Raw genomic sequence first — 20,579 nt, forward strand, 5'->3', positions numbered from 1 at the left:
TGAGTCGCAACCTCAGTAAGTGTACACAGACAAATCATCCCTGTGTGTCATCCAAATGACTCCAGGACGGTCAACCATCACGAGAAAATTGAATTTCACCTTTAAAGTTTTCCTTACGTTATCGGCATGTAATAAAGTGAAATTAAAATTGATGGAGTTACATACATGTAAAAAATAGTTCATAGTTCAGAAAATTATAAGATCATTTCCACTACTGAACTTCTGAAAATTTCATGAAGATATTTCATGATTAAATTGCCATGCGCAAAGCGAACTGTAAAACTCGATCACGAGATTGGATGGACCAAATTAGCTGAAATTTGAGGTTAAGACTCTCAAGACAAATCCCGTGTGCATGAATACAAAAATCAAAAACTGTTGGTTTTTTTTACATGAAAAGCATGAAATTTTTGACAAAAACGTTTTAAAAATAGTTATTTTAAATTATTAAAAAAAATCTTTCTGCTGATTCATTCATATATGTGACCCATTAATATAATTCATTTATTCATATTTTTTATTTATGAAACAAAGAAAAACAAGTTGGGCATTCTTCATGGGTTGCTTTAATTGTTCACTAGTCCTTGACAGGCATACTATGATGAAAGATACCCAGTTCTGCGTCTGCGTTGGACGGATAATTATGCTCCAGCTTAAGAGTTTTGACTGGTTTATTGACCAATTCGACACATGGGAGTTCCTTTGCAAAAATAATAAGACCCTTCTTTTTGATTGGCGGCTAGGGTGGTCCTATTTGGAACAGGGTGGTGCAAAAAAAGCTGCGTTTGAAAAATTCTAAGACATTTCAAAAACATAGCTGTATACACTCTAATCTACTCAAATGCTTTCAGCTCTTGCTGAACACAAATCCGTTCACTTTGGCGATTTTACACCATTTTGATTTTATTAAGGGAACTTTTACCCATTCCATATTATACCATAACTCTCCATGAACTATTTAGATAAATTTGGAATTTGAGAGTTGAATATATAAAACTGTGTCGTTTATGCAGCTTACAAATTTGCTATCAGAGTGCTTGTGACTTGCACGTTTGAAAATATTCACAAAATAAAATTGCTAAATCAATTAATTATGTTCTACCACTTTTTTTGTTAAACGTTTAAAAGTTCACGAAATGTTCAGTTTGTTTAGTATGTTGTTTTGTAAGGAATTTGAAAAGGAGAATTATTGATAATCAACTTTAAACTGAGGAAAACCCTGAAAACTAACCAAGTTATCTCTTTAATATCGAACTGACAGTGAAATAAAAATGTCTAATTAGCAAAGCTTTGGCAAAATCAATAAAGCAATTAAATTTTTACAAAGTTGTTAAAATTCCGCCCTTTTAAAAATCCGCAAAGATTGTAAAAAATCCGTACAGTTGGTAGCCTTAGGGGAGAGTGGGGAGACTTGATTCCCTTTTTTTGTATCGCACATAACTCTGTAAATTTTTCACAAAACTATGACCTTTTTGCATGAATTGAAAGCTTAAACATTCAACTATGTTTGGCTGATAAGGGTATTTCACCAGATAAACTCTTCGAATCATGCCAAGCGTTTTTAAAAAATATTTTAAACCGGCATTTTCAAAACGTTGGGGGTAATTTGATCCCCCTTTAAACACATTGAAGAAATCTTAAGCAAAATGTTTCGTATTCATCCAAACTTTTAATTTTCTATAAGTTACAGCAATTTAAAATTTTCTTTTTTAGACCAAAATTGAATATGTTTACAAAAGCTGGTAATTTTTGTTTACAAAACTTTTGAAAAATTGCTCAAACTGCAGTAAGTTATGTACAACTATATTAAAGGAAACTATGTACGAAAACCCAGCCCAATTATTTAATCTTGAGGCTGTTTCCAGTGACTGTAAAAATGCAGGGATCAAGTCTCCATAAACGCACTTTTTTAAACAATTAATTGTAAAAAAAGTATGACGATAAATTAAACGTCAAATGCGTAAGGGTTTTGGAATTGATATGTTTATCAAACAATTCATGTATAAAAAATATTTTTTTGAATAATTTATGAGTGTTTTCTATACTTGGGTAATTCTCCGCCAACTCACACAGCAGTTGCCCCGACCCCTCTTCGATTTGCGTGAAACTTTGTCCTAAGGGGTAACTTTTGTCCCTGATCACGAATCCGAGGTCCGTTTTTTGATATCTCGTGACGGAGGGGCGGTACGACCCCTTCGATTTTTGAACATGCGAAAAAAGAGGTGTTTTTCAATAATTTGCAGCCTGAAACGGTGATGAGATAGAAATTTGGTGTCAAAGGGACTTTTATGTAAAATTAGACGCCCGATTTGATGGCGTACTCAGAATTCCGAAAAACGTATTTTCATCGAAAAACACTAAAAAGTTTTAAAAATTCTCCCATTTTCCGTTACTCGACTGTAAAATTTTGGAACATGTCATTTTATGGGAAATTTAATGTACTTTTCGAATCTACATTGTCCCAGAAGGGTCATTTTTTCATTTAGAACAAAATTTTTCATTTTAAAATTTCGTGTTTTTTCTAACTTTGCAGGGTTATTTTTTAGAATGTAACAATGTTCTACAAAGTTGTAGAACAGACAATTACAAAAATTTTGATATATAGACATATGGGGTTTGCTTATAAACATCACGAGTTATCGCGATTTTACGAAAAAAAAGTTTTGAAAAAGTTGGTCGTCATCGATCATGGCCGTTCATCGTCACCCGCGACAGACACGGACGACGAAACAAAGAGAAACGCAAAAAGTAACTTTTTCAAAACTTTTTTTCATAAAATCGCGATAACTTGTGATGTTTATAAGCAAACCTCTTATGTCTATATATCAAAATTTTTGTAATTGTCTGCTCTACAACTTTGTAGAACATTGTTACACTCTAAAAAATAACCCTGCAAAGTTAGAAAAAACACGAAATTTTAAAATGAAAAATTTTGTTCTAAATGAAAAAATGACCCATCTGGGACAATGTAGATTCGAAAAGAACATTAAATTTCCCATAAAATGACATGTTCCAAAATTTTTTACAGTCGAGTAACGGAAAATGGGAGAATTTTTAAAACTTTGTGTTTTTCGATGAAAATACGTTTTTCGGAATTCTGAGTACGCCATCAAATCGGGCGTCTAATTTTACATAAAAGTCCCTTTGACACCAAATTTCTATCTCATCACCGTTTCAGGCTGCAAATTATTGAAAAACACCTCTTTTTCGCATGTTCAAAATGGAAGGGTCGTACCGCCCCTCCGTCACGAGATATCAAAAAACGGACCTCGGATTCGTGATCAGGGACAAAAGTTACCCCTTAGGACAAAGTTTCACGCAAATCGAAGAGGGGTCGGGGCAACTTTTCCCGATTTCGTGTGAGTTGGTAGAGAATTACCCACTTATCAAAACAAAGAAAAAAGATCTCTTGGAAGTTTTTTGCAGCACTTCTTAGAAAAATTTGTGTAACTCAATCTAAACATTTTATATTTTTTTTTCTAGAACAAAGCTAATTGTTTTACCCACATGCTGACGAGTTACAGGCTTGGGATCAAGTCTCCCCGGGGATCAAGTCTCCCCACTCTCCCCTACTCAAATCAAATCAAATCTTTGTTTGCTGATTTGAGGGTCTCGCGATCAAAGAGCTCATCGCTAAAAATATGTTTTTATTTTACAGGAAGTTTTACTTAACATTTAACAATATGGGGAATATCCATAAACAGAATTCTGAGATAAAATTCTTTGAAAAAATAAATAAATATTGGATTTCGTTATAGCAATCTAACTTAAAGTATCATGCGTTTCCAGCAAATTGTACTGGGAGCTCAATTCTATGGAGATGCCTGGTACTTTTGAGTTCTAGTCGATATCCGTTTTTTTTCTTCTCAAAAAATGGTAGCTTCGAATCCTGTAAAAAGATATTCGAATCCTGTTAATAGATATTTTTATTGCTACGTAAAACATCCTGAAAAATCATAGAAAAATAATTTTAGCTGTGAGAGCTTTGGTCCGCAAATAAAGTATTCATTTGATCTTTAGGTGTTTTCTGTTAAGTATTTAAAATATCTTAGTATTTTATTTAAAGCCTTAACACCTTACTTTTGCAACGGAATGAGCCAACATTGTATCATCCGTTTCGGAGATATAATTTTTGAAATAATTCAAACCTTGGAGGAATAACAATAACAGCAGCGATAACACAATATGGATCATTAAAGTTTTGTTTAATTATTCGTAAATCAGAAGGAAATAACAAATATTATCCATGTTCATCATTATGAAGATATGCGCTTCCTAAGTTTTTTTTATTGCGATGTTTATTTTCTCTTATGTTTGCAACTTGTATGCCATTTCTTCAAAATTTGTAAAATACACATTTAATACGATGATGGAAATTTAATCTAGCTGACAGAGAATGCTCAAACGGTGCCCTTCTATTTTTGATTAAAAAAAAGCTAAATTAAAACAGCCCTCGGGTAGTTTAGTCCGATTCGCGCGTCTCCTTAACGTTGGTCGTGTTTGTCCAGTTCCGTTCATAGTTTGTCTACCCCTCGCGCCACACACACACATAGTTGCTGCCTACTTTTGCCTCGTTCCTGTCTCTAGTTTCCGTTTCGTTTTGTAATGTAGCTCAGTTGTCAGAGAAGTTGCGTGGAGTTGCGTCTCGAGTCAGCCCACTTAGCCATACATTTTAGCTTGAATGTTGTTCAAGTACCTTAGCCGGTAACCGTTGTCACTTTTCAGCTTCTGGTCGCGTTGTTGCTGTTGCTGCAGCTGCTGAAGTCTTTCCCGCCCCTTGACCAAGTCTTCGTTACCGGCAAGATATTCGTCCTCGTCGTCATCGTCGACGTCGCCGTCGTCACGTGGATCGTCCAAAAAACCGTCATTCGGGGGTACCATTGGCCGATCGTTGGAGAACCTCAGCTGCTGGGGATGAAACGCCCCAGCTGCCTTTTCCGCCTCTTCCTGCTGTTCCAGCCGGCGTTGTTCCTTGGCCAACGTGAGCGGCCCACTGCTAATTTGCTCATTAATCGGTTTTCCGTTCGGATTGTTACTGCTGTCATCGGTGGCTTTGTTGTTGCTGCTGCTTCCGCTACTCCCGCCGGTGGACTTCCGCTGCTCCCGCGAGTCCAAATCGTAATCTACAGCACCACTCCCAGCGGACCCAGCGAAACGCCGCAGGTAGGGTGCCAACTCGGCCACCGGTCTCGGCGGAGGTGGGTAGTACAGCCGGTCCAGCAGCAGTCCGGCCGGGCTGCCAAGTTCGGTGTCGTCGCCGTCGGAGCTGCGAAACTCGGCGTGACTTCGCTTGCCAATCTCGCGCAGGATGGCTTTGTTTCGTTCAACCTGGAAAAAAAGGAGCGAGGATAAATAATTGCACTGTAATGTCAATTGCTCGGTGTAATCATCGCATTTGGAGCGTGGTGGAACATAGTACAGGACAGGTTGAATGGATTATCAAATTACCATGCAGCAGCGTGTGCCCACGATTGTGAGTTGGATGGGAGGAAATGAACCGCGAAACGCTTATCCGGAGAGGCATTTTGCGTAACAACGGTAATTAGCAAACGCTGACGATTCACAAGGTTGTGAGGAACGTTTGTGAAGTTTTTTTTTTGTAAATTTAAATCAATGAATTCCGAAAAAAAACAAATCAAACCACAGTTTAACAGTATTCAAACTATGGTTATTGTTCATCACGATCCTGAATGCTGGAATCATGAGCTACAGTACCGTAAAACAGGGTGACGTTGACAGGTTATAATTTGTTTTGCAAATAGTAAACATTATAATTAGAAGAAATTTTTGTTTGTTTGGAAGGTCCTTATTTCGTCCATTTTGCAGTTTTCAAATGTTTTGATAGAAACTTCCATGCTCATTTCCCATTAAGCTATTTATTGCTTGATACGGGTTTAAAACCACGAGCGTGCCCAGATCCTCGATTAAGGTAGGGCAACAATATGAGCGTTTTGAAAATTTCGTCGTTTATAGACACTCTCTAACCAATTTGAGAACAAATTTCTGAGGATGATGGGGCAACCGCCCATGTTATCCCACCCAGTGCACGCTAGAGCTGGGACTTCGGATTTCCGGATAATTATTTTTTTTTCTATATAAAATCAGATATCATCTTTTCAATCAAACCAAATCAAAAGAGATGTGAGCAATTCTCTACAAAACCGGCCGATTTCGACCATTTTTATTTTTTGTATTTTTTGATTTGGCTCAAACTTTGTGGGGGCCTTCCCTATGACCAAAGAAGCCATTTTGCATCATTAGTTTGTCCATATAAATTTCCATACAAATTTGGCAGCTGTTCATACAAAAATGGTACGTAAATATTCGAAAATCTGTAACTTTTGAAGGAATTTTTTGATCAATTTGGTGTCTTCGGCAAAGTTGTAGGTATTGTTAAGGACTATTTAGAAAAAAATAGGTACACGGAAAAAAAATTCCCGATTTTTTTATTAACTTTTTTTTCACAAAAACTCAAATTCCCAAAATACGTATTTTTTTGATTTTCGAGATTTTTTGATATGTTTTAGAGGACAAAAATCCGCAACTTTTGAGGTACAGAGAAACATGGTCAAAAAATCTGCCGCCGAGTTATGATTTTTTGAAAAACTGGTGATTTTTGGAAAAAATCGAAATTTCATAGATAAAATTTTTTTGACCTCATTTTTTTATGCAAAATTGAATTTGCAATCGAAAATTACTTTACAGATTTTTTGATAAAGGGCCCCGTTTTCAAGATATAGCCACCAAAAGTTTGATTTCAGCGAAATATTTGCAGTTTTTCGATTTTTAAAAATAGTGACCATGAGTGACCATTTCTAAAAATATTTTTTTTGAAAAGTTCAGAAAATTTGCTATAAAATTGTCTAAGAGACATTGAAGATTGGACCTCTGGTTGTTGAGATACAGCGGCTTAAAGAAAAAGAAACACGAAAATTGAAGTTTTCTAAGTCTCACCCAAACAGCCCACCATTTTCTAATGACGATACAACATTGAATATTATGCCCATTAAAAATGCTAGTATTGATTTAATTTTTTTCAAAATATTTTTTTCGAAAAGATCGGAAAATTTCACGAATGTTTCAGGTATTAACATTGAAAATTGAACCATTAATTGCTGAGATGTCGTCATTAGAAAATCGTGGACACGTTTTTCAGTGATTTGTAGCTCGCAACCGTGAAAAGATCATTTTTTCATTTAGAACAAAAATTTTCATTTTAAAATTACGTGTTTTTTCTAACTTTGCAGGGTAACATAAGGGGTTTGCATGTATTCTTCACGAGTTATCAGAATTTTACAAAAAAGTTTTTTGAAAGAGTTATGATTTTGACCATTTTTGACCAGTTTTTCGAATTTTTAACCCCTTAAACTCAATCGTGTGCTTTTGAAAGTATTTTTTTTCGGAATGTTCAGCTAATTTTGCGTAAGAATGACCTCTTGGACGATTGTTGTGGCTTGTGCACTGCTTGTATGTGGGGATTTTTTGAAAATAAAAAAACAAACCGGATACACTCACCAATCACAAAAATATTTTTTTTGAAAAAAATTCTGATTCTCGCAATGCACGAGTCACAACAATCGTCCAAGGGGTCATTCTTATGCAAAATTAACTGAACTTTCCGAAAAAAATACTTTCAAAAGCACACGATTGAGTTTAAGGGGTTAAAAATTCGAAAAACTGGTCAAAATCATAACTTTTTCAAAAAACTTTTTTGTAGAATTCTGATAACTCGTGACTTTGTCTGCTCTACAACTTTGTAGAACATTGTTACACTTTAAAATGTAATCCTGAAAAATAAGAAAAAACACGCAATTTTTAAATGAAATTTTTTGTTCTAAATGAAAAAATGACCCTTCTGGGTTATTTCAGATTCGAAAAGTATATTAAATTTCACATAAAATGACATGTCTAACGATTTTTGACAGTTGAGTAACGAGAAATGGCAGCGATTTTAAAACTCCTTTTTAATTTTTTTTTATGAAAAGTACGTTTTTTCGAAATTTTGAGTACGCCATCAAATCGGGCGTCTAATTTTACACAAAAGTCCCTTTGACACCAAATTTATATCTTTTCACGGTTGCGAGCTACAAATCACTGAAAAACGTGTCTTAGTTAAAAACCAGATAAATGAAAGGGGTCGTACCGCCCCACCGTCACGAGATATCGAAAAATGGACCTCGGATTCGTGATCAGGGACCAAAATTACCCCTTAGAGCAAAGTTTCACGAAAATCGAAGAAGGTTCGGGGCAACTGCTGTGTGAGTTGGCGGAGAATGACCCATAATAAATAATGATAAATAGGATTATGTACATCAAATTATCATGTTTTTCTTAATGCAAAAAAGATCGTACCGGGAAACAGGCTGCATTGTCAGATTGTTTGGATAATTCTACACAAAGAACAGTTAAATTGAGTTTCTAAGTTACAAGTTTTAAATGTTATTGAATCAGAATTCAAAAGTATTTTCCGATGTGTTTGTATGAATCATGCTACAAAGTATGTTTATGTGGCAGCAAAAGTTTATATTTTTATGATAAAATCAATTTCTAATGAATTTTGATCAATCTTAAAACTTTGTATTTACTAAGCCTCGAATATATACATTTTACTGAAAGTTAATGAACTCAGTTAAACAAACATACAATTGTACTTGTGTCAAATGAAACTAAATACTAATACTAATACTAATTTGACAAAATCAATTCAATCTGTAATTTGTTGGAAGTGGCCAACAAAGCCACTCCGGTTTTTTAAATAAGATTTTTTTAATGAAACTTATATTTAAAGTACTATTGAAAAAAAATACTTTATTTATAAAAAAGTTCATGGACCTTGACCTACCCCAGAAAATGTTTAAAAAATATAAATCTTGAGACGAGTCTTACAGTTTGAATAGTATTTGAAAAATAAATTGAAATCCTATCAATGACACCACAGTTAATCGTATTCAAATATTCGAAAAAAAAATCGTTGGTATTGGCTGAGACTATTCAAATTCAGAAAAAAAAGAATTGTATGGTATTAGACGTTTTTTTAATTTTTTCTTTCATTTAAAGCAAATAATTTGTTTTAAATAGTGGATCTAGCAATATTCACTGCAAGGAAACACAGACTAAGGAAATTTGGCACAAATTCAATAATTATCATATAAGAACATTAATGTATCCTATCACTCCTCCGTGCGGAAAGTTCCCATGTTTGCGCTTTTCCACATCTCTATCTGGGTCCATCCCTTGAGGATATCAAGAAATCAGTCGAGATGATGATTTGGTCATGCTCTCACGTGCACATTTTCTCTCGCTCCCCCTGAGGGTGGTTCGTTCGTCCGTTCAAGTTTATTCAGTATGCACACCCAGTTGTATAAGACACTAAAATGAGTTAAATTAAGCTGCAGTTATTATTTTCTGTTGAAACTTCAGAGAAATCCTGAAAAATTCAAACGAAACCTAAACTTTGTTCATATTTTAATCGCGAATTCGGTTATGAGCACTTAAAATTAAAATATATTTGTTTTTCGAGTTATTTGCAAATTGAGTAGATTGATTTTTTTTGTCAAGTTAGAAGTATTCGGTTTTTTGCAAAAAAGAATTTACTTTATTGGACCAAATTTAAAAAAAATATTATTTCAGCTTTTTATACATCTGAGTTTACCAGTATATTGTCCACTTCATCTTCAGATTGTTCTGAAGAACTTAAGTCTTAAAGACCGTACCGTGATGGCCTCGCTTCGGGAACCGTAATTTAGTTCGACAGCTCTTTGACTGTTGAGACAATAGACGTTCAACCGGGACCAAAGCCACCTCAACTCGCCACATCGCCTTCGAAACGATAAAGTATCTATCAACCAATTGATTTTCTTCCGTCATGGTGCTGCCTCATCGTCATCGTAGCCGTTGGTGGTTGAACTAGGACGATAGATGATATGATAGTTAGATGGTTTGCCGGTACGACGAGGCTAAATATCTTGCAGAAATTGACGAGATGGAAAGAGATTTATTTTCATTAAGTGCAAACTATTCAATATACATGCACTACAAAGTATTTAAAACGTTCTGTGATCAGCAGGTTTACTCGTCGATAAATTTAACGGCTAACATTCGTAGAAACTCTATACTCTGTGGTCATTGCTTTTGCTATCATCTGGTCCACCGATCGCCGTTACGATCAACAGGTCGAACTTTCCAAACCACACCTTCGATAATTCAAAACCAATTTTCATCCAACTCGTCGGCGAAACAGTCCGCAAAACTTTATCGATTTTGAATTACCCACCCAACTCTCAACGGGGAAGCTGTGTGCGGTCTTTCTCGACTTTCGCCACTCGGCAGCACTCTGCGGTTAAGCGGTAAAATCCACACAATTCAATTTCAACTTGATTTATTTTCGATCAACTTTGGGAGTGTTTTGAACCGCTCAGCAGGTAACTCCAACGTCGATGGTAGGTGATTATTTTTAAATTCGTAATGTTGAATTTTGCGATTTTTTGAAAAAGTTTATCAGGAAAAAAATATTCTTTTTTTTATAATCAATGTTAAGTCACCCTAAAGTTTTATTAGACGGCATTGGGTTTTTTTTCCCATGCTTCGAAACTTCCAACCAATTGCTTCCACGAACATTTTTTACAATGACTAGTTGCAAAGTATGTCTCGATTTTTTTTGTATTTTCAATTGACTCACTCTGTGAGCTGTAAGAATTCTTGGAATGGCTGGAATCGACAAAAAAAAGTCGAGTACGTCCTGAAAGAGCAATAAACATTGTGCAACTTGAGGAAGCATTCCAAGCAAAAAGGTCAACGGTGAAATGGTTTTTGGAGAAAGGTGAAATTTGTGGTTTTATATACCTTCGCTCTTTAAGATGGCTGAGTTGACAAATTTATTGTTTTCATAACTTCTTTCTGTTTATTTTTAATTATGATTTACTGGAAAATCTGGTCAATTGCAACATTTTCATGAATTTTTGAAATTATGGAATATCTTATTCCAAAATTGTCAAACTTACGGACCCAATAATGCAACAATATGGTTTTAAAAATAGACAAATTCTGTTGTAAATTGTGTTGTAGACAATACTTTATGGATTTATAAAACATTACACCGATAATTCCCGATAATTTTGAAGATACTAAAATATCTGTAGCAAAAATCTTTGTGCAAAAAGCTCTTGTTAAGAAAAAATACAAGAAAGTTCTAAAAATAGCTGAATATACGTATTGGTCAAATGAAAAACAAATGTTTTGCCTTCCTCACTGAGGTAAGGCTATAATCCTGCTCTAAAATTGAACTTTTTATTTAAAGCTCGAAAACCCACCTTGATGTATACAGTCATCCCACATATTCGGAACACCCACAAATTCGGAACACTTTTGTGGCAATTTGTCAAAAACATTCCAAATGCAGCTTTTGTGTCGACCCTACTATTTTTAGGACCTTCATTTGGACATTCTCTTGCTATTTCACTAGTAAAAGTAGTACTTTTTGAACAATAAAAGCCCATTCCAAGACTACTTTATCCAGGGCAGCAAAACTCTGCCTCCAAATTGCCTGTTCCATGATTGTGGGATGTTATTGTGCCTCCCACAATTGTGGAGCACCTGAATTTAACTGATATTTTTACAAAAAAAAGTTATCAGACCATGGATAAAACATCACTAAGCTTGAGTTTCACTGGTTGCAGTGTGGGAAGTCATTATTTTGTTACAAAAATGTGCTCCTGGAGAGATCCAAAGTTTGTTTACATCCGTAAGAAAAAAGTGTTCCGAATTTGTGGATTTCAAGGGTCAAAGTATTTCTTCAAAAACTTGATATAAAAGTTAAAATTTGCAGTTGTTCGATACAGCATTCGAAAGATCGCAAGAAAAGCTTTCAAATGAAGGTAAAAGCGAATCATCAAGTTCAATTATCGATTTTCTATGATTTTCTGAACATTGGCCGATCTGTAAACTGTTCCGAATATGAGGGATGACTGTACATATCGACTCAGAATCGAAAACTGAACAAATGTCTATGTGTATGTGTGTGTGTGTGACCAATAATGTCACTCAGTTTTCTCAGTACTGGCTGAACCGATTTTGACCAAACCAGTTGCATTCGACTTGGTTTAGGGTCCTATACGGTGCTATTGAATTGTTTGAAGTTTCGATAAGTAGTTCAAAAGTTATGTATAAAAATGTATTTTCACATATATCCGGATCTCACTTAAATGTATGAAATCGATGTTCGAATCCATAATTCAACCCATCGTTGGTTAGGTAATTGAAAGACCTTTCCAACGAGTCTAAAACATTGAAGATCTGGCAACCCTGTCTCGAGTTCTGACCACTTTAGTAATATTTATGTACTTTTTTGTAGCCGGATCTCACTTAAATGTATGTAAACAATGTCCGGATCCATCATCCGACCCATCGTTGGTAAGGTAATCGAAAGACCTTTCCAACGAATCCGAAACATTAATAATCTGGCAACCCTGTCTCAAGCTATGACCACTAGGGTGTAATATGTTTGTATGGAAACAAATAAAGTTGTCCAAATTTGGCTAGCACAGAAACTTTTTGGTTCCTTATAGGGTCCTTAACAACTTCCCAAAGTTTGGGAACGATTGGTTTAGTCCTTACTTTGCGCAAAGCAATTCAAATTTCCATACAAATTTGTATGGGAAAATCATTTTTTTGAATTTTGATATTTAAAAAATCCAAGTTTCACGCTATACTAAAACCGGATTCATATTCGGGTGCTCCGGAATGTGCTCTACAACTTTCCCAAAGAGAGTATGGTGCTAACTTGCTCCTATAAAAAGATACAGCGTCCTCAAAACTCGTCTAAAACGTGATTTTCGATCAAAAAACACGTTTTAGACGAGTTTTGAACACGTTATATCTTTTTTATAGGAGCAAGTTAGCACCATATTCTCTTCGGGAAAGTTGTAGAGCACATTCCGGAGCATCCGAATATGAATCCGGTTTTAGTATAGCGGGAAACTTGGATTTTTTAAATATCAAAATTCAAAAAAATGATTTTTCCCATACAAATTTGTATGGAAAATTGAATCGCTTTCCGCAAAGTGAGGACTAAACCAATCGTTCCCAAACTTTGGGGAGTTGTTTAGGACCCCAAAAGGAACTAAAATAATGCTGTGCTGGAAAATCGATTTTGATATTACACCCTAATGATCACTTATGATTCCATTTATGAGCCCTTGAGTGATATGTGTGTTTTTTGTATTCCGGAACTTAACGAAATTTGTGTCCAAACCCATCATATCACATATCACCCATTGTTGGAAAAGAGTGAGGAAGGCATCAACTACATAGGTGGATTAAGTTAGTTTTCATATATATTTGGATTTTTGAAGTATAATTAACAGAACTCAGAGCTATGATTTATTTAAATAAGGATTTCGTTAATTTATTTGAGCTTGACGGGGTATTAGACTATGGCAAACAAACAAACAAATTCGCACTTTTTGGGGTTTGACAGTTTGCCAAACTCGCAAACAATTCCAATTGTATGCAGGCTGACGTTTCTGCAAACAACTGACAAAAAGTTTGTTTGTTTGCAAGTTTGTTTGTTTGTCTGTCATACTCTAATACGTCCTTTATATTACCATGCTTCTCCATAGAAATAAAATTTTAGTACACTTTGCTTTGCTGGAAATGTTTGCAACGGTCTAAATACCGTTTTCACAATTCTTCTGAGAAATCTCAATGATTAAGAAACATGGCAAAACGGCAAGACAAGCATGCATCATCCGGTACAAGGGCTAGACATTATTCAGCACAGTTTTTAATCCCAACAGCAGTGCGTCCCATATTTATGTTTTCACTGCTCCCAACCCAGCTGCAAAGAAACTGACTTGTGACTTTCATTGTTTAACGATGCATTATTTATGAAGGTGAGACACCTTTGCCGTCTGGGGTTGTAATACGACGCCGCTGCTATTTACGTTTCATAAGGCGACGCCCAAGGATCGTAAAAAATGAAGCTGAATTTAGTCTCATCATATCGCGATGAATGCAGGAGATTTTTAAAACTGTTTTAAATAGATGTTTAAATTTGGTTGTGATTTTGAACTTTATTTCTTTGTAATTTTTGAATCCTAATTGTTACTTTCTAAAAAAAAAACTCAACCCAAAACATTCTCTCTTAAGATACTAAGGGTCAATTTTCCTCCACCAAGCTTGTGAGGCTTTTCTTTCTAATGGATACTGCTGGAGGTAATAATCCAAGTGACTCCAATCGTTGTATCATCTTTAACGAGGGGCCATGTTTCGACCGCATTCGAGGGCATTTCTAATGATTCTGCGGCTACTCATTCGTATTCCCTTGGTAATTACTAATTGGGCACTTTTATCCCTTTATTAACCATGTTCCTGTTTCAGGCTGAAAAAAAAATCTAAGAAAAACCTTTAACTTCGAAAATGAAATTGTAATTTAATCTTGTACAAAATATATTTCCTGCAAATTGGTCCCCCTTTTGATTCCTTAACTCCAAAGGAAAAAAAATAACTGTTCTAACTTTGATATATTTATTTAGCATCATATTTCCACCCCAAGCCCAGATTGCCCGAGGTAATGGATTGCCAAAAATGGGATAGATTGAGAATAACAAACATCACATACGCAAATCGCTTTCTACTTTGGAAAACGAAACTTCTTTTGATGTTCTCATGCTGTACAATTGGGAAAACTTGGCGATGGGGAGATTGATATGCAATACGATATCACCTTTATGTAGGGGATTTAAGTGTTAAGCTATTCTTTTTACCTTTTTTCAAGTTATTTTATTTTTTTTTTCATTCAATTGATCAAAGTTCAAAAGTTTTTTTCTAAAACATTCTTTTTAATTACTCCGACCTAAGTAGAATACAATAAAATAGGTTCAAGAGATTCTTGAAACATTGAAATGTGTGTAGATATTTTCATAGAAGATTCCTCAAAAGCAACAACACATACCCATCCCCGCAAGAAGTCATCACCTCGAGGCGCTCCCCCCAACGGAGATGGTGGTTGGAGTTACAGGTTTGTTTGCAGTGTGGTTGGAAGGTGACACCTTCCCAACTTGAAGAAGGCAGCCAGTGTAACTCTTCGCACGTGCCGTTTCCTATCACCAGCAAGTTTGAGACAATTATTGTCGCGCAGTTAAAAAGGCGGCAAAAAGAAGGGTTATAATGGCTTCAACGTTTGGAATTTTATGTTTATTTTTGTGTTATTTCTTGAATGGAATACCTTGATGTAGTAACTAACTGTTGTAATCTGGTGGATATTAATTTAAGCTATATATTTTATTTATGTTTTATTTATGAAATTTAGCAACTTCAAATGAAAGGAATTATTGTTTTATAAAAATCTGTAATTTTTCCCTAAATTCATATCTTTTGTTTGAAATTTTAGAAAGTCGATAAATACTTTTGATTGAGTGAATAAAATTAATAGTTCAGATATAAATGATAAAAAGTGTAGTAAAAATTTCAAATAAATTCAAATATCAGAAATTTTGAAACTCATTTTTCCTTTCTTCACCTTACTGAAGAAAGGCTATAAAATCACTCGAAAAATGAACTTTTTAATTAGACCTCCTAGACCTATCGTTATTTATACATATCGACTCAGAATCACCAGCTGAGCAAATTTCTGTGTGTTTGGCTGTATGTAGACATGTGTACCTAATCAATGTCACTCATTCGATTCGTCTTGGGGTCTCATAAGTCCCTATTAAAATTTATAAGTTTTAGTAAAGCACATCAAAAGTTATGCTTTAAAAACTGCTGCATATAAATTTCACAATTTGCCAAAAAGGGTGGTTTTTGCATGGAAACCTGTCATATCATATATTTTTAGAAAGGCTCTGAATGGCCTTTCTTGTGGATTGAGAATTTTCAAGATCTGACTTACCTATCTAAAATTACAAGCAGTTTAAAAATGCTCTGAATTTACAAAACCTCAATCTCTGTTTCCCCACGGTGGTGTATGTACAATCTTGACAAAAAGTCTGTAGGCAGTCTGTTTTTTTTTACTCATCACTTATTTTTATTAGGACCTCTTTGGTGCTGCGATCACGTTAGGGGCGATCAATAAACCATGTGGACACCTCAGGGGGGTTGGAATCACACTATAAATGAGAGGAAGGCACCATCCACTTAAAGGTGGATTAAGTCATGTTTTTCAATTCAAAGTCGGCCCGAAAAATTAAGGGGGCCATAGTCCAGGAACAAAAACTTTGAAAAATATTGGCAAAACTTTTTAATTTTTATAAGTTATGTTTGAATTTTGGAATTCCTGTTAAAAAGCGATTTTATTTCAATTTATTTTTCCTCCATTGATCAAATCTGTAATATCTTTGAAGTAGATTCATTTGAAATTTTGTTGATCTTTTAGAAAACATTTTTTTCAGAGATGGTTAAACTTGCTCATGAATTTCGCAAGTTGAAGAAAAGCACGTTATCAACAAAAAAAATCATTAAATACAACTTGAAAATGGTTAAAATTTATGTTTGATACTTTTCATTAGCAAATTTGATTATGACATCATAAAATAAACACATAAAATGAAATGCATGAACTAAAAAAAAAAATTTTTTGTTTGAGAAGCTTAAACATTTTTTTTTAAAGAAGGTTAGGGTAGAGTAGTCATCAATGAGACACGAGGAACAATGATAAAATGGCTCTCACAAGACGTAGTTTCAACCAATCAGGCTCATATTTGGGGGAAAGGTGTGTCAACTAGATACACGTCTGCCATACAAGTGGCTTTGGTTATGGAAGCTCCTTTGCAAAGTTGTTCATACATGTTTGATTCTGGGGTGTAAAAGTAAATTATGACAAAAAATTATATTTTCGCTCATAGGCTGCCATTAACACAAAAAATAATATTTCTCAAAATTTCTTTCGTCATTTCACAGGGCATGAGTTGGGCTACAATGTCCTTTTATTAGGTTTGACCAAAATTAAGAATATACCCAGAATCCAGGGCTGTCTCATTGTTCCCCGCTCTTTTCAGCCCATGGGTAACAATGAGACACTATGATTTTTCTTCATGAAACTTTTCAAAATCTAGGGAAATCCTTTAAAACATGAATTGGAAGTGATTTTTGGCATATTTATTGAGTTTGAACTTCATTTAACCAAAAATATAAGGTTATTGGATATAAATAATTGGATTTTACTAAATTTAAATACTTACTAGTATAACTTTTGTTAATTAAAGTTTCAAGTTGGCAAAATTGCTTTAAAATGTTCAAGGCAAGTCACCTGCAAGGGAACAATATAAAAACATGATATTTTACTAGAAATGTATTGATTTTCGTAGAGTGTCTCATTGTTCCCCACCTGTCTCATTGTTCCTGCCAAGTGCGTCTACAATGAGACAGTTGAATAACTCTGGCTGTAGACGTCAGATCGATCTCATATTTTGGTCAATGTTAGAATTAAAATTTAATTAAAAGAAAGAAAATGCAACAAAAAGCTATTTAAAACATGCTAATGAAAAATATACAAAAATCGTTGAAAAACCAAAAGTGTCTCATTGATGACTACCCTACCCTACTATTATTTTTGAGAAAATACCTACAAACACATCAAATCGATTAGAAAAAAGTTCTCAAGATACTTTAATTTTTTAATATTTCATTAGCCTTTTTGTATGTACAGCTACCAAAATTGCATGAAAGCTTTTATGTATGAACTAATGATGCAAAATGACTTCCTGGTCATAGAAAAATTACAATTCAAACTTGATCCAAACAAAAAAACCTAAAAATTTGCAGATTCATGGAAAAAATGCTCATACATCTTGTCAATTCCATCCTGGAATCTAGATTTTTGAATATTTGCATAACGTTTTTAAATGGCCTTCTGTCAAAATAGCATGGGGTTGAAACTTGTATGCACGAATCAATCCTTTTTTTGGGAATAGATAGAAATTGTAACTCAAATAAAGAAATGTTAAATTCAATTGATAAATTCAACTTTTTGAAATTGGTATCCTCGATGCATGCCAGATACAAACTAAACGCTGCGGCACTGCTAAAATGGATCTCGAAATAACCATTCGATCCAATGAGTATCAATATGGCTGATGAGAGCCAGAGATATATTTGGATCTGAACTTCATAAAGGTGAAATTGCCAATCAGTTTGCTCTTAACAAAAAAAAGCTCATTTTTGTGACAGTTCCTCAATGTGCAAATTCCAGCTCAATACAACTCCCAGAGTGACACAAATGATTGACCCCGATATGACACATGTGCCAGCAGTGAGATGCAATTGTGACCAACTGCTACAGAGCAGCCAGGTGGCATACTGTCAATTGGATAGTGAATAGTAGCTGTACATTGTCGGGATGCAGAATTCCAATCAACATGCTCCAACTCTCACTCTCTCTCTTACCTGTCTGGTGTTTTCCCGCATCTGCCTTCGTGCCATTTCCAAGATAATTCGCTGCCGCAGCACATCCAGCGGGTTCACTATCGATAGTGACGGTTTTGTCCTTTTGGCGGGTGCCACCAGGCTATTGTCTTGTGGCTGAAACAGAGAACAGAGCGGAGAAAACAGTGGGTGTGAGTATCAGTTGGGTTGGTTGCAGCCAGCCAGCGGTGCCTGATGAAAGTGTCTACGTAGAATTTCTGCTGTGAGGGTAAAATGTTTGAAGTTTGCCTAAAATATGATTGCAACATGGAATATCAGCAATACACATGCTGCAGACGCAAACTATACGTATTGAGGTAATTTGAGTTCAATAGAATAACAAAATTAAAGAATCGCAGAATCCTGCGCGGAAAAGAAGTATTCCGAAATTCTTACGAATTTTTGAACTCTGAAAATAAGGTACGAATTATTCAGAAGTCGTGAATAAATATTCATAACTTTCTATGACCGATACACTCGTAACCGTGAAAAATGTTGACATGTTGATGAATTAAGCGAAGAGCATTTTACTCTAAGGATTATTCTAAAAAAACATTTGTATGAAAAAATTGACGATATTGGAGTTTGGTCTTGATTTTATCACCCAAGATTTTATTTACTTTCATCGGCCATCATTAGTCGATGTGTTAATTTATTCGATATATGATTTAGTCGTTATGATTTTAATATTGTACATGGCCTCAAATTAAGTTTATTTTGCTGCAAATTGCCACAAAAAACTTGAAAATTTATGAAACAAATATTTTAAGTTCAGGCCATTCAACATGTTGATTGTCTCTGTTTTTTTTTTGATCTGCAACTGTTGGGCCGATGTTCGGTGCAAATGTCATAAAATTTTACACTCCATCAAAGTTCAAAAATAGCCTGTAATTATCAACCCTCTACTGTTTTTTTTCGATTTTTTTTATTTTTCCCGTGTTCAGGAGGTCATTTGAGCAACTTTTGTTCTACAAAAAACTTTACTTCTCTTCTTTTGATTTATGTTTTTCTTGTTTCATTTTTAGTAATTATATTTGCATTTATCTTGTTTAGTTTATGTTTGTTTCTGATAGTTTGTGGCTAATACTACCACCTCCATTACCTTTTGTATATTTAGTTAATTCATGTTTTTAGAGACACTTTTTAATTATTTTTTTCACATTTTTACTCTAGAACGGAATTATTATCATTTAACCCTCTACAACCCAACCCAAAATCGCAAAAAATCAATTTATCAACCATATTTTGATATTGAAAAAGCATTGGAAAGAAGAACTCTTAAAATTTTATTAAATCTGTGGGTTTGAAGTTTTACTTGTTTTATGTGACTTTGCCAATGTTTTAAAAAATGTCATTTTTTAGGGGTCAACTTTGGCTGTGTTTTTATCTGACATTTCCTATATTCTAAGTAAAAAGAAGTATGCAGTAATTTTTCTGGTGTCCGAGACTATGACTCTACGCATTTTTGTACAATTTAAATGATAATGGTGCCATTTTATAGCAGAAAATGTGAAAAACAAGCAAAAAATTTAAAAAGTGACTGTAAAAACATGAAAAAATTAGATAGGCAAAATTTAATGACAGGAGGTGGTAGAATAGGCCAAATACTACCAAAAACACAGATAAACTAAACAAGACAAATGCAAATTAAAATAGTAAAAAAGAAACTAGAAAAACATAAAACAAGAAAAGTTAAGTTTTCTGTAGAACAAAAGTTGCTCAAATGACCTCCAGAACAAGGGAAAAATAAAAAATCTCGAAAAAAAATTTGGGCAGTAGAGGGTTAAATTTTTTCAAAATTCTTAGAGGCATAGTCTGGAACAATAAAAAAATTACATCATTTTTATTTTTACATAAAATAAAGCAAATATTAGAGAAAAACAGCCAAAGTTGACAAAAATATGAAAATATGCTTTTTTTGTCATTTAACATTTTTTTCAAGTGATCATATGTTTGAAAAACCAGAGAAAATCTATTATTAAATTAACAAAACAAAATAATTAAACCTGCATAACAATTTTTCTCGTGATCATTCAATGGATAGTTGATAAATCTTTTTTTGTGAACATTTTGAAGAAAAACATTGAAAATTTAGAATAATTTGGATTAAGCTCGGTAGCAAGCCTCTTGAACTTCGGTAAATCGTTAATATGAGGGTGTCCCGTGATATTTCGTAAATT

General features: G+C 34.4%; 1 protein-coding gene across 1 annotated transcript in view; it reads right to left on the bottom strand.

Moving 5' to 3' along the window:
* Positions 1–4,445: 4,445 nt before the first annotated feature.
* LOC119770783 overlaps positions 4,446–20,579 on the bottom strand; it is a 34,862-nt gene continuing 18,728 nt past the window's right edge. The window contains exons 2-3 of the mRNA XM_038266270.1: positions 18,382–18,516; positions 4,446–5,328 (exon numbers count right to left, since the gene is read on the bottom strand). Of these exons, the coding sequence (XP_038122198.1) occupies positions 4,660–5,328; positions 18,382–18,516 (804 nt within the window). The 3' untranslated portion in view covers positions 4,446–4,659. The remainder of the gene's footprint in view (positions 5,329–18,381; positions 18,517–20,579) is intronic.

This window comes from Culex quinquefasciatus, chromosome 3, assembly GCF_015732765.1.
Source record: "Culex quinquefasciatus strain JHB chromosome 3, VPISU_Cqui_1.0_pri_paternal, whole genome shotgun sequence".
Taxonomy (NCBI): domain Eukaryota; kingdom Metazoa; phylum Arthropoda; class Insecta; order Diptera; family Culicidae; genus Culex; species Culex quinquefasciatus.